At 40.0% G+C, this 14,824-nt stretch overlaps 1 protein-coding gene across 3 annotated transcripts in view; it reads left to right on the top strand.

The window, feature by feature from the left end:
- Positions 1 to 3,907, top strand: part of ptbp3 (polypyrimidine tract binding protein 3) — an 89,706-nt gene extending 85,799 nt beyond the window's left edge. For all 3 annotated transcript variants that reach the window (XM_080188430.1, XM_080188428.1, XM_080188429.1), the window contains one exon: positions 971 to 3,907. In XM_080188430.1, coding sequence (XP_080044556.1) covers positions 971 to 1,103 — 133 coding nt within the window. In that variant the 3' untranslated portion in view covers positions 1,104 to 3,907. The remainder of the gene's footprint in view (positions 1 to 970) is intronic.
- Positions 3,908 to 14,824: the final 10,917 nt, after the last annotated feature.

The following is a 14,824-nucleotide window of genomic DNA, read 5'->3' as shown; positions in this document are numbered from 1 at the left end:
TGCAACACTGAACTGTGCTCTCCAGTTGTAGTTCACTTAAGAACCTTGACCAATGCCCTTCTGATGGAATGAGGGCAGATTTTGAGGTAGCTCAGTTGTACACAAATGTGGGATCACTTCCCACTACCTGTCCAATTCTTGATATAATGATTAGACAGAACAAATGAAAAACTCAGCAGTGAAGGTGTGGATTGATGAATAGAACCTTGGATCCACTGCAGCAATAAGCATCTGAGAACTTTGCTGCTCTGCACTCTACTGAGGTCATGCTACTTTGACACGTCAAGGCCATGTGACTATCAGTCCAGTACTTGTGATTACAGTACAATAAAATATGTTTTAATCATGAGCAGTAGCCTCCATCTAGAGGTAATCCATTTGGTCTTCAACATTATCTCATGCTGATAGGATCTAAGTGTTGCCTCTGCAGGAAGAGAAGCCAAAGGTGCAGACCACAGTTGGCCTCCTTGTATGGTGGAACAGGGAAGATTGATAGGAATGTCAAAAGTGAGTAATCTTAGAGTAGCAATGTTCTGAGTGTTAAGAACACACTGCATTCTATTGTGAGCTACAATCAGATGATTTTCAGACAATCAGTATAAACTCTATTGCCTTGATGGAAGGGAGAGTGAATGAGTGACATTACATTTTTAAAAATGTATATTTATTTCCAGAAATAAATTATTATTTAAAGCAAGTAGGAATTGTGGATTAAAGCAGACTTTCCATTTGTGAGATGTTTAGTACTAAATTGAATTTTCTGTCAAGTAATCGTGTTCAAAATGAGTCTAGTATCCACTTTCAAACTGCCTCATTCTCTGACTCAGTGATTGCGTGGTGCTTGTGGATTTGATTTTCCAGGCAGGATCATTTCAGCCAGTTTTAGTTTTTATTCCATTGTCCTCCATTGTTTTTAAAAATCTCTAGCAGTTAAATTGTTGTAAAACCTGTTTTGTCTTTTGTATTGCAGGAAGGACCGTAAGATGGCCCTTATCCAGTTAGACAGTCTTGAAGAAGCCATCCAGGCTCTCATTGATCTTCACAATCATGACCTTGGAGAAAACCACCATCTCAGAGTTTCCTTTTCTAAATCTACGATTTAATTCCTCTCCTGTTTTCCCTATAGACTGGGACCACACAATGTGGTAAACTAGCATTCAGACAGAGACTGAAGTACCAATGACCAACTATGCCTGCAAGAGATGCTTAGAGTAATGATGTTTTAAGTGGAACACAACAGTGATGATGGGATCCTTCTTTTTGTTTATCCATCGGTTTCAATCGATACCAATTTTCTTTGTCTAATTTTTGAAAGATGCGGGTTTGTTGCAAACAGTCCGCAGCTATAAATTGGTCTTCATTCACCTGCTATTAACAACTGGTTCAGTGAAAATTTCTTTTTAAAGAGAAGTTTACAATCTTGGGGGAGAGGGAAAAAAATCAGGTCTATATCTAAGTTTGACACACTTTAAGCAAATTATTTTGATAATATTGGGGAGGAAGAATTAAACATCATGGGTTTTCATGCCACTAAAATATAATCTGAAAGAAATTATCAGTTTCATATTTACTGTGTACTTGTTAATTATGTGCCTTATTACGTGCTTATAATCAGATAGATTAGAGGCTTTTCCTGAGGTTTCATCAGTACATGTATTGTGGGTTCTTTCAAAGGGAGTCTTTCTCCTAGTAGATTTAGGTAAATTTACTTTTGCGTATTTTTCAGCGTTGCAACAGTTGCTAACTAATTTGATTTATATTACCAATTAGTACACAGACAGGAATGAAAGTGCAAACTTCCTTCCTCTTCTCGGGCACAGTGCAAATCTGCATTTTCTCTATCATCCAAGAGCTGCAGAAATGCCGTATAAAAGCTGCGGCTCTGATTGAATTTTAAATATGATAACCAGTTCAAAACTGCAATGCCCGAGGTTGATTTTCCTTTGAATATCTGCAAGGTTCTAAATGATTTAAGTATCCAATCTGTGTGCTAAAAGTTTGTTATATGTTATCTTAAATATTTCATTTATTTGGATCTGTAGTGTGAACTTACCTGTTAATTTTACAAATGTTTAATTGTTATTATTGGCTGTTGTTTTGAGGGAATTTAGGCTTTTGAATGTTTCATTGCAGATACTTTTGAAAGTCCTCTTGGATTTTCCCTTTTGTTTCATTAGACTCCCTAGTTAAATATCTAGCATTTTATGTTTGCCTTTCTTGTTTTATTGAATGCTCACTGGACTAACTGCCAGTCTAGAAAACATGTCCTTAACTCTTCCATCCATTCTGAAAATACTTCAGAGCTGCACAGACTTTGCGAAGCTGCAACTAAACCATGGTTAGAACTGTACTGATTTATTAAATACAAGACTCTTTAATACCATTCAGGTGGAATTCCAAGACACTTGACAGAAGCTATAAGGATTAAATATTAGTGAATGATAAGGTAGAGAAAACATGAGCTTTTATTTCAGGGTTTCAGAGAAAAACCAAAACAGGACCAAAGTTTATGTGCCTTCAATAGTCTTAATCATTTTTTTCTCTTCCCTCCAATTTGATCTTTTCCTTTTACTATATTTAGGCCTAAAATAGAAAACTATTATGAATGTAGTTTCACGTTTAAAGGAGGGAGATTGTGAGTAATAGAAGAACAATTTTTTGTTTTCGTTATGGGGTGCTTCATTTTGATTGCACCTATCTTGAGGAGAAAATACCTTAAGGTCACTAATTTACATTGAATTGGATTTGTCAACTCCCGCATGCTGAGCATGGAACCAGAGGTTCACTTCATAAAAGAAGCATCTTAAAACAGTTGTTAGGAATCGCACAGTAATTCCTCACAGTTTATGGTGCCCTGAGCCAGAACTCTCCCAAAGTTACAATTGTGTTTTCATTTACCATTCCACAAGTATAAAGCCTAAAACATTAGTGTGTAATACCTCTTGTTTTGTAATACCAATCACTGTGGTGTAGCATTCTCAGCAGTGATCTAACAAGCTGTTTATTCTGTCTGCTGAACAGGTTAAGACAGAGCTCTTCCATTCGCAGGCAAATATAGTCAAACCAGCTTCTAACACTTGTGACTGAAGAGGAAAAGTCAGCTGACTTAAATTGATTGGCATTGTGGGATACCTGAATTTGCTTTTTGAATTTAAAAACTGGACTGATGTTGGTACAGCACCAACAATGGAGAAACACCCCAACTGGTATGTAATGGTGTACTTTCTGAGCTGATGCCAGTTAGGCACTTCATTTGCCTTCAGTCAGTGGGGTGATGGTGACATTGGAGATGCAGTATAACTAGGCTTGAGATATGCATTGTAGCTGGGAAGCTCCCACCTGTGCAGTTCAGGCAAGGGTTGCAACATTTGCGTGGAATCCCTAAACCTCTCTTTCAAGCTGCTTTTCTTAAATCTTACCCTTCTAGCATTGAAGTGTTGGCAGGTGTGTAGTGCTTTCCTCCCTACTCATTCATGTACTTGGTCTGTTCTTAAAATTCCTGCTTTTTTGAGTTTGTAAGAATGTTCAGCTGACAATGAAAATGCTGTAAATATTTGTAACAACTTTTTTTTAATCTGAGGTTTTTTGGGAACAAGAAGAAGTACAAACTGGTTTTTATATGAAAACATTGATTGTCTTGTATATTTTGATAAGCAACAGTACCAGGTTTCATTTGTAAAGCAGTTTGTGTCAATGTGGAAGAAACAAAATGGATTCCATTTCTGTTAAGATGATTTGTTTTTAATGCAGAGATGATGAAATATTAAAAAAATATTTTCTAATTGTCTATTGCATGTCTCTGTATACAGTGTTCCATTTCTTTCAATGTGTGTACTTGCTTGTATGGCCTTGATAATCTTTCCTCTAATTGTAGCATGCTTTCAATAAATGCCATGACACCTCTTGATCTTCCTGCCTCTTTGTCTAGCACTTTTAACTTGCTCTTTATTTTTTTTCTTGATTCTAGATCAGAGATTTCCAAACTGCCATTTGGGGTTGGGTAGAGACAGGTGGGAGATGATGTGCACTGTGTCGGGTGCATTTCAGTTACCTGTGAGGAGTTGGTACATTATTTATCTGGGTAGCCACTAGCTCCTGTCTATCCCATTCCCTTGCTCTCAGATTGCTGGTTAAATTGAATTTGTTTTGCAGCTGGCTTTGTCCCTTCTGTGTTCTTCCTGGTTTAGATTAAAGCAGGACCATTCACAGTTCCCCATGAGCAAGAGCTTTTGCTGTGTCATTGTCCATAGTTGCAGCAATAGAAGGGCAATATGATGAGGCCAGGAGTGCAGCTTGAGACCACATATTCTGAACAGAGCAGGTGCTCCTTGTCACTTTGCTCTCGTTAGATAATTATATCTGATTAACAGCAAAACAGAGGTCCACCTCTGTTCTATCCCCTTCAGATTGTGTTCTACACCACAGTCAGTAGAATATGAATTTCCTACTTAGGACAAAGCTAATGCAAGAGAATTTAAAACACGGAATTATATATAGCTGCAAGTCTTAGCGGGAAACGAGAGATTTTATTCATTCTGTGCAATATGGGCTTAGTACATATTTTACTATTCAGTTATGAATATTAAAATTGAATCGGTTACAAATACTTCAATGAAGTTTCCTTTTGGGGCTAATAAAAGCCTAATTTTACTTAGTATGAATGGTCAGTGTTCTGATCCGTTTTTTGAGAAACTTAGTTCTTGAAAGGCAACTGTTAAGGATTTAAAATGTGCCTAAATATAAAGAGCGACTTGTACTTAAAACTGATTCTACGAATCTGACGCCCTAATCGCAAAGATAAGAGCGAGTCAAGTTCTTTTTAACTTTGGTTTATGTAGTAGTGGGCACTGTGGAATTATTACTTTGTCTCAAGTATGTTAGCGGGAAGAAAATCTTATTCTATGCTAAATATGATTTCTTAGAGGGGTCTGCGCATGCAAGGGACACAGAACTCTGAAAAGAACATGCAGCAAAAAGTTTGTGAACCTCTGTTCTAGATCTATTAACTTGTTTCTTTTTTTGTTAATCTTTACACCTCATGACTTGCAGTCTTTCTTGCTGAAATAACATCCTTAAAACCATTTTTTGATGTTTTTAAAAGCACTGGTATGCCATTGTTTTTGCCCTTACAGTTGTGCTGTGTGTTTGATGCTCCATTCTGTCGAACACCATCTTTGAAGGAAGTTAACTTTCCTCCCTTTTTGGGACTTTGCAGAACAGAGCTTTCAATTCTTGGGAAAATAAGGCACTGTGTCTGTACATACTAGCAATGTTAGAAAGATGTTTATAATCAGTTGCTTGTTTTGTAGGATTTTTGAGACTTCGCTATCATTCTGTTATAATTGGAGAGCCCTTACCCCGTCATTTAAACAACATCCCTTGGCTGATGCTCTGAAGATAGTTAGCTTGCAAATTGCCGCAGCTCTGGATTAGAGGGAAAGCTTTACTCCCTAATAACAGGGATTATCTAACCACACCATATGTCCAAAGTAAGTAGTTCAAGCCATTAACAAGAGTCTTTCAGTTCAACTCCAAGCTCTTGATAGATGTGCCAAAGAAGTTCAGTAAAATTTATCTTTCAGATCTCATGTCCCACTTATCTGATTCTGTCCCACAGGATATGGGTACGGTTGGGAATTCATTATTGCTGGGGTAGGAGAAACAAGGTTACTAGTGCAAATTTGGCATAATGTAGGGCAAAGTACTGTGGACTGGTAAGCCTGAGGGCTAAACAGAAATCAAGAAATAACAACATGGTTTGATCACTTTATTTTTTAAAATAAAGCTGAATCAGGAAAAGAGACCATCAGCTATTAGGATCCTTTTTTAAATATCCAACTCTGGTTAATGTCCTTTTAGAAAAGAAAAGCTGCCATCCTTAACCCAGTTTGGAGTGGTGCGTGGCTTCTATCAAACACCACTTGGTTGACTATTAGCTGCCCTCTTGTGGCCTATTAAGTCATTCAGTTGTATGAAACTGCTCCTAGAAGTTCACAAATGCTGACCACAACCTTCTCAGGGCAACAAGGAGTGGATGACAAATACCTGCTCTGTTGGAAACACCCACAGCCTGAGAATGAAATGAAAACTTTGCTTCAAGATAGAATTTCAAATTTTCTTCTAAAAAAAAATTTTAGCCATCTTCTAAAGTATTTTTCTGGATTATACCTTCATGGATAGACTTGTTCCTAGAGACAAGCTGGTGTTTATACTTAGTTGCTAGAAAATCGCAAGGATACCCTGGTGACTTGATGTTAATCTGCTTAGTTTTTTTGAGATACTGTCAATTCAGCTGAATTGTCCAAAACCATGTGATTAAAATCAGGAACACTAAGTGGGGAAAAGCATGTTTTTAAAGAAGGCCATTGAATGATTACAGCGCAGGAGGAGACCATTCTTCCTGTCATGTCTATGTTGACCCCTTGAAGGAGCAGTTTGCCCAATGCCAGTCCCCCCACCCCTTCCCACAGCCCTGCAAATCTTTCCTCACATAATCTAATTTCATTTTGAAAGCCTCAAAAACCCTGCCTCCACCACACTCAGGCAATGCATTCCAACCCACATGTTGCTTTTCCTCATGTTGCCATTGCTCCTTTTTGTCAATGACCTTAAATCAGTGTCCTCTGGTTCAGGAATCATCCTCCAATGGCAATAGTTTTCTCCTTGTCTGCTCTGTCAGACACCCTTGTGATTTTGAATACCTCCACCAAATCTCCTGTCATCATACCACCATAAATTGTACCGGATCACAGGCTCCCCAGAAACTTGCTTCCTTTGCGATTTCACAGTCTTCGGACCATGTCTGTTTCATGTCATAGGCTGCACTCCCTTTTAAGCTATCCAAGAAAAAAATCTTTTATTGATGTTCTATTTGCATTACAGTCCCACATTCCTGATTTACGGACAATCAGCACAGAGGGGAGCGGAGTAGACAGAGGACCTCGAGTTATTAACAGGTCCAGGCAACAAGTGACTGAGGGAGTCGTCCAGCCCGACTGTCTGCCCCTCTACTATGGCTATATTCGTGGCTGGATGTGCTTGGAGAAGGGAGCATGTGGTGTCCGTTGAGCACCATTAAGGCCTTCCATGCTCGTTGGTCATTGCATGGATTGGGATGTATTGTTGACTCCTCTGATTTAATGTTTTAAGTTTCCTTTCAGCTTTGTTTTAATTTCAAGTGGTTCCCTTCTTGCTTTATCCCTGAGTTTTAGTTTTTGATTGGCTTAAAAATTCTCCCCTCAACCTTCTTTTCATGGAGGATAGCTCCAGTTTCTCCAGTCTTGCCACTGCTACCCAGTCACGTGATACTTTACACACCAGCCTTTATTCATAAAGGATTGGTCCAAATCATTTCAGAGCACAAAAAATCAATTGCACAATCACCACACAATCATTGTGGGTCAGCGAATGAGTTTGAAAGTGAATTCCTGACTTAATTTGGACATGATTACTCACAAAGACAATTTAATTTAGTACAAAAGAGAACATAAATGGAAAATGTTTCAATTCAGAATTCCTACTTCCTTTTGAAAGGTCAATATATTTTTAAAATGCAATAGACCTCATTCTCTCTCCCATCTTGACTGTAGGCCTTTTCCTTCAATAAGGAGGAAATAAAACCAGCAAAATAACAGTTCTTCTTACGGTACAGTTTCTCTGGACTACCTGAAGAAGATCATTTTATTGTAGTTTACACAACAGAGCAATAGCCCTGACGAGCAAAGTGAATGCAGGAAATCACTGAGGACTTTGGTACTTTAAGAATGTTCACTTTTGACAGTCCATTGACTTTCCCTATTCCAACATATAAAGCAGCCAGTTGCCATCTGGACCTTTGGCTTCTCTTTCTGCAGAGGCAGCAGCATTGAGATCTTCTCGGTTTGTGATAACGTTGAAGATCAGATGGCTTACCACTGGACAGAGGCTGCAACTCTCAAGATTCCTTGCCACTTTTCAAATTCACGACCACTACCGTCTAGAAGGATAAGTGCAACAGTGTTCAGGACCAGAAACTCCAAGGTATTTGATGAAGTTAACCTAGACCCTAACTTTTACATTTGATTTTGGCACTTGGGTGAGCATAAGGTGTTTCACTCCAGGTTTGATTCAAGTGACCCATGGGGAAGCTTTTATCAAAACAAACATTTATTTAAGAACACAATATAACAAAACGAATTAGGATAACTACCGATTCAAATATTTAAACAAGACAAAGGAGTTGTTGAAAAAAAGATACAAAAGTCTGAGGTCACATACCAACCGATTCAAACAGCTTCTTCCCTGCTGCCATCAGACTTTCAAATGGACCTACCTCACCATAAGTTGATATTTCACTATACCCTGGCTCTGACTGTGACATTACCTTCTTCACTCTCTCCTCTGTGAACAATATGTGTTGTATAGCATACAAGAAACAATACGTTTCATTTATGTACTAATACATGTGACAATAATAAATCAAATTATGCGTCACATCTGTGGTGGGTATGTTGTTGGAAGGTGTTTTGAGAGACAGGAACTGCACGCATTGAGATGCAAGCACAGGTTAGGGACAGTCAGCCTGGCTTTGTGAGTGGAAAATCATGTTTCACAAATTTGATTTGAGTTTTTTGAAGGGATAACCAAGAAGGCAGTTGATGTTGTCTACGTGGACTTTAGCAAGGCAACACATGGTAGGTTGTCACATAAAGTTAAATTCACGAGATTCAGGATGAGGTATCTAAATGGATACAAAATTGTCGTCTCGACAGAAGCCAGTGTGTGGTTGTAGAGGGCTTTTCAAACTGGAGGCATGTGACCAGCAGTGTGCCTCAGGGATTAGTGCTGGGTCCACTGTTATTTGTCATTTATATTAATGACTTGGATGTGAATATAGGAGCCATAATTAGTAAGTTTGCAGATGACATGAAGATTGATGGCATAGTGGACAGCGAAGAAAGTTACCTCCAATTGCAACGGGGTCTTGATCACTTGGGCTGATGAATGAATGGTAGATGGGAGTTTAATTTAGATAAATATGAGGTGATGCATTTTGATAGATTGAACTAGGGCAGGACTTAACTCAGTTAATGGTAGGGCACTGGGGAGAGTTACAGAACAGAGATCTAAGGGTACATGTTCATAGCTCCTTGAAAGTGGAGTCACAGGTGGACAGAGTGGTGAACAAGGCATTAGGCATGCTTGGTTTCGTCAGTCAGAACATTGAATACAGGACTTGGGACGTCTTGTTGAAGTTGTACAAGACGTTGGTATGGTCGCACTTCAAATATAGTGTACAGTTCTGGTCACCCTATTATAGAAAGGATATTATTAAAATAGAGCGCAGAAAAGATTTACTAGGATGCTACTGGGACTTAATGGTTTGAGGTCAATAAAATAATGAGGGGCACTGATCAGCGAGATGGTCAATATCTTTCCCAAAGGTAGGATAGTCTAAAACTAGAGGGCATAGGTTTAAGGTGAGAGGGGAAAGATATAGAAGTGTCCAGAGAAACAATTTTTTCATTGAGGGTAGTAGAGACAGGTACAATTTTGTCTTTCAAAAAGCATTTAGACAGTTACATAGGTACAATGGGTATAGAGGGATATGGGCCAAATGCAGGAATATTGGGATTAATTTAGGACTTTTTTTAAAAAAAGGGTGTCATGGACAAGTAGGGCCATGTTTCCATGCTGTAAACCTCTGACTTTATACTCTAAGTCAAGAAGTATAATTCTTAACAGCTACTATCTATTTCAATTTAGCAGTTGTCCCACAGGCATGAATCCCTTCTTTAAAATCATTTAATACATAAACCACTGATGCTGAATTAGGTACTAGATTTTCAGTCTTTTGACACTTCTGGAAAGTGATCCAGATAGACGCAACTCATGCAGCAACTTCTAGAGAATGCTTTACCCTACCCCAAGTAGAATCTCCAAGAAAAAGGTTTATTTCTGTGCAGATTCCAGTCTAATAAAGACACATAGAGAAAGCAACCCCTCTCTCAAAAAAAATCTCAAAAGCAGACTGCCTCAAGTTCTCTGTGAAAGCATAGCTGTACCCAGTCAATCAACCTAATCACATTCTGCTCTGCAAAATTCCACGGCAAAACATAAACAACAGAGTCCTGCATTGATTCGGATCAAAACAAGCACTGCATCAATTATGCTGTTGTAGTAACAATATAATGCTGCTGAATCCAGACGGCTCTAATAAAAGGAAAGGGATTAGTAAAGACATTCAACACAGAAATGTGACCAAAATACATTTAAAGGTACGGACAGTATCATCACAACAGATGCATGGAAACATCACCACCTGGAAGTCGCTCACCATCCTGACTTGGACTATTATTGTCATTTCACACTGCCACTGGGCCTCAATCCTGGAAGTCCCTTTCGTACTGTACTGTGCATCCCTTCACCATACCTGCAGTAATTCAAGAAGTTAGCTCACCACCACCTTGTCCAGGGCCATTAGATTTGGGCATTAAATTCTGGCCTTGCTGGCAAAGCCCACATCCCTTGAATGAATTTTTAAAAATGTATCATCATGTAGTACCTGCTAATTGACATTATCAAGGATTCTACCTCAGAACGTACTTTGTGGTGATTGACATTCTGTATTACAGCCCTCACACCTTGCTGCACAGTGTTGGGATAATCGCAAGCACACAACTCCTGTCTAATTTCTATTAGTTTCCTTTTTGTTCTCATATTTACAGAGAAGTCAAGGAAGGTGGGTTGCCGTTGTGCCACATTTTGTAGCTTGCCCAAGTCTCTGGATTAAGGTCAGTTCCACTTTGCCAGCAATTAGACAGTAGCACTATCCCAAGACATCTCTGCTCCGGTCAAGCACCTGTCACAATAATAGTATTGGTTGGTGTAGCTGAAACTATTAGTTGCCTGCAATGCACTTTCAACCAATCAAATGAGTAGTCAAGAGCTTAAATGCATGACAATTTTCATGGACTCCCTACAGTGCAGGAGGAGAGGCCCTATTCCCATACCTTCACACATTTACCCTGCTAATCCCTCTAACCTACGCATCTCAGAGCAATTTAGTGTGGCCAATCAACCTAACTCCCATGTCTTTGGAGTGTGGGAGGAAACCAGAGAAATCCCACGAGAACGTGCAAACTCCACACACAGTGACCCAAGCTGGGAATCGAACCTGGGTCCCTGGAGCTGTGAGGCAACGGTGCTAACCACTGCGTCACCATGCCGCCCCATTAGTTTAAAAGTTGAACTTATACTCAGTGAGGATCATTAAACGTTACCCAGAAGACAAATACTTATGTTTAATGTACTTGGTATTTCCTTTTCTTGCACTAGATTCCCATACAAGATTGCCTCTAGTACTTGAACAGTATGCTATACTAACACAAAAGAAAGGCAAATGGTTAATGAATTATTTGAGAGATTATACAATAAATGATTAATTTCACCGCAATAACTTACTGGTAGATGTACGGTTTTATGCCATTTGTATATAATCACTTGAGTACACTCTTACTGGGATGAAAATCTTAGTTCTGGCTGAAAATGCTATTGAGCATGTGTTTCCAGTTGGGCTATAAATATGAGTTGCTAATGAACACTTGCGATCTGGTTAGGGACCATTAACATTTAAAAATAAATCCAAATACCTTCTTTAAACCAATAAAACTATGCCACAAGATTTCGGTTTTTAAAAAGAACAAACTTTATTGTATGTAAAAGCTATACAAAGCAAGTATTGTTATGTTAACATTATAATTACACGTTGTGCACTTGGCTTACTTCCTACAAGAATTTTCTTGTATGACACATCAAACTTAAAAGTTATTTACTTCTATAGGGACCACCTGTATGAAACCACAGTCCTCTAGAAAATTCTTCTCAGCTCTAGCTGTCTACAGAGGTAAAACTTCTGCTTACTATCACTTGACTTTGGAAAGCCCGATCCCTGGCTCTGATTACTTTCACTACTTCCAAGCTGATCTACCGGTTTTTACCTTTGCCACAACACTGGAGGATCACTGCAGATTTATCCACTAGGTTCAAACTAGACAACCTTGTGCATGAGTCGCAAAAACCCAGCCTGCAGGTGCAGCAGGTGGTCAGGAAGGCGAATGGGATGCTGGCCTTCATAGCGAGGGGGATTGAATATAAAAGTAGGGAGGTCTTGCTGCAGCTGTATAGGGCATTGGTGAGGCCGCAGCTGGAGTACTGTGTGCAGTTTTGGGCGCCGCACCTGCGCAAGGATATTTTGGCCTTGGAGGGAGTGCAGAGGAGGTTTACTAGGCTGATACCGGAGTTGAGGGGGTTGAGCTATGAGGAGAGGCTGAATAAACTAGGCTTGTACTCGTTAGAGTTTAGAAGAATGAGGGGAGATCTCATTGAGACGTATAAGATGATGAATGGGATGGATAGGATAGAGGTGGAAAGACTCTTCCCGCTCAAAAAAGACAGTAGGACTAGGGGGCACAGCCTCAAGATAAAGGGGGGGCGGTTCAGAACGGAGTTGAGGAGGAACTTCTTCACTCAAAGGGTGGTGAATCTCTGGAATTCTCTGCCCGTTGAAGTGGTGGAGGCTGCCTCGCTAAATATTTTTAAGAAGCGGGTTGATGGGTTTTTGATAAGAGAGGGGATTAAGGGTTATGGGGAGAGGGCGGGAAAGTGGAACTGAGCCACGACAGATCAGCCATGATCTTATTGAATGGCGGGGCAGGCTCGAAGGGCCAGATGGCCTACTCCTGCTCCTATTTCTTATGTTCTTATGTTCTTATGTTCTGCTCCTCACAGCACTCAAACTGAAATTAAACTTCACCTGCATTCCATGTGGTGGATGAAGTTATTTGTCACGCAGGTGTCTACGTCTGTCATTGCCTATCTTCTCTCAGTGATCCACACTAACTTAGCCAATGCCCAGACAAGTTGAAACCAGACAGCCTGCGTAGCTCCACTCATCTCCAGAATAGCATAGCCGGCTCTGAACAGTCCTCAGACTGACCTTTAGATGAATTGCCTTTCATTTACAATTTCTTCTTTGATCTAATGAAGTAAATGGGTTTTATAACCTTTTGAGATTTATTGAATGCGTTTGGACTAACTTAGCTCTACCTCCCAATATAAAAAGATCTCTCTCGGGCTGCCAGTTCTGCAATGTTTGCAAGACGTCATGGCCAGAACTCTACCACCTCGCCCACCATGGAACCGGAGCAGCCAGAGTCCAACAATGACAACCTCAGTTAACCTCGGGCAAGAATTTCCAGTCTCGCTTGAACAAAGCTGTCACATCCTCCCCATCATGTCTCCAGCTCTTTTGCTAGTAAGCCCTTCTGCTGTTTCATAGCTCTAGTTCTTGTACTGTGACCTCTCTGTTGACTGCCATGTTAAATTGCCCCTTAGTGTCAAGGGGATTAATGGGTAAATATGTGAGTTATGGAAATAGGGTCTGGGTAGGATTGTTGTCAGTGCAGGCTTGATGGGCCGAAAGGCCAATTCTACATTGTAGGGATTCTATGATTCTCATTGATAACACACCTTAATAACAGAAACTGGGATGGAACACAACACAAGTGGAAATGTGAGAGGAATAATTACTGATCTTTAGAAAATTCACTGTAAACAGGAAATGAAGCCTTTCCCAGGACAGACAGACACCTTTAATCCCTTCTTTATCCCTGTTATTCAAACAATTCTGCTCTCAGCCCTTCTCCACCCAACTAGAAACACAATAGGGTTTCACTTGGCCCCATTCCCCCACACCCATCGAGTCCTCCACATCCAGTATGACGTCACTACCAAACACATCTTCCCCTGCCCAGCTCTGTCAGCATTCTGAAGGGATTGTCCCTTTCTGACACTCTGGTTCACTCCTAAGCCACTCTTCCCTTTCCTACAGCACCTTTCCATGTGAATATGGAAAAGGCAACACTTACCCTTTTACCTACTGCCTTCTCACCATTCAAGTGTCCGAACAATCCTTCTAGGTGAAGCAGTGATTTACTGTTACTCTTCTCAATGTGGTTGACCTATCTGTTGCTCACAATATGGTCCCCACACACCGGGGGAGGTAAACACAGACTGGGTGACCACTTAGTGGGAATCCTCCATTCAGTCCACTAGCCTGACCCCAAGCTTCTAGTCCATTCTCCAGCTTTCTTCCACTCTGACCTTTCTGTCCTCAGTCTGCTTCATCTTCAAATGAAGCTCGAGGAACAGAGCCTCATCTTTTGACTCATCACTCTGCAGTCCTCTGGACTCGAGGCTGATTTTACAAATTTTAGATTATAACTTTTGCCTCCATTTCATTTGCTTTTTGCTTTGCCTGTTTTGGATTTATTCTCTCTAGTTTCTCTTATTTCCTTTGCTTTTGGATAGCAGCTATTCAGCTTTCTGCCATTCTACATCTTCTCTAGGTATATATGTATATATTTTTAACCAGTTCCTTTTGCCTTTCCCTTTTGGCTTTTACACCATGAAACCTTTTGACATTTGATCTCTCCTGACCTCCCTAACACAGGCCTTCCCTTTTTGTTCTTTCGCCCACCCTACTTCCTTTTACTATCCAAAAGATGTGCTGGTTAGTAACATTGGCCATGCTAAATTCTCCCTCAGTGTACCTGAACAGGCACCGGAGCGTGGTGACAAGGGAATTTTCACAGTAACTTCATTAGAGTGTTAACGTAAGCCTTCTTGTGACACAAATAAATAAATTTATTCAAAACCCATTACATTTCTAACTTTCCTCAGGTTTGATGGAGGGTCACCAACCCAGAACATTAACTCTGTTTCTCTCTCCAGAAATGTTGCCAGACCTGCTAAATATTTCCAACATCTCTGGCTAGTGAGTACA

This window comes from Carcharhinus amblyrhynchos, chromosome 5 (assembly GCF_965287045.1).
Source record: "Carcharhinus amblyrhynchos chromosome 5, sCarAmb.v2.hapA, whole genome shotgun sequence".
Taxonomy (NCBI): domain Eukaryota; kingdom Metazoa; phylum Chordata; class Chondrichthyes; order Carcharhiniformes; family Carcharhinidae; genus Carcharhinus; species Carcharhinus amblyrhynchos.
Note: the sequence above shows the minus strand (reverse complement) of the source record. Positions and strands in the feature narration are given on the sequence as shown.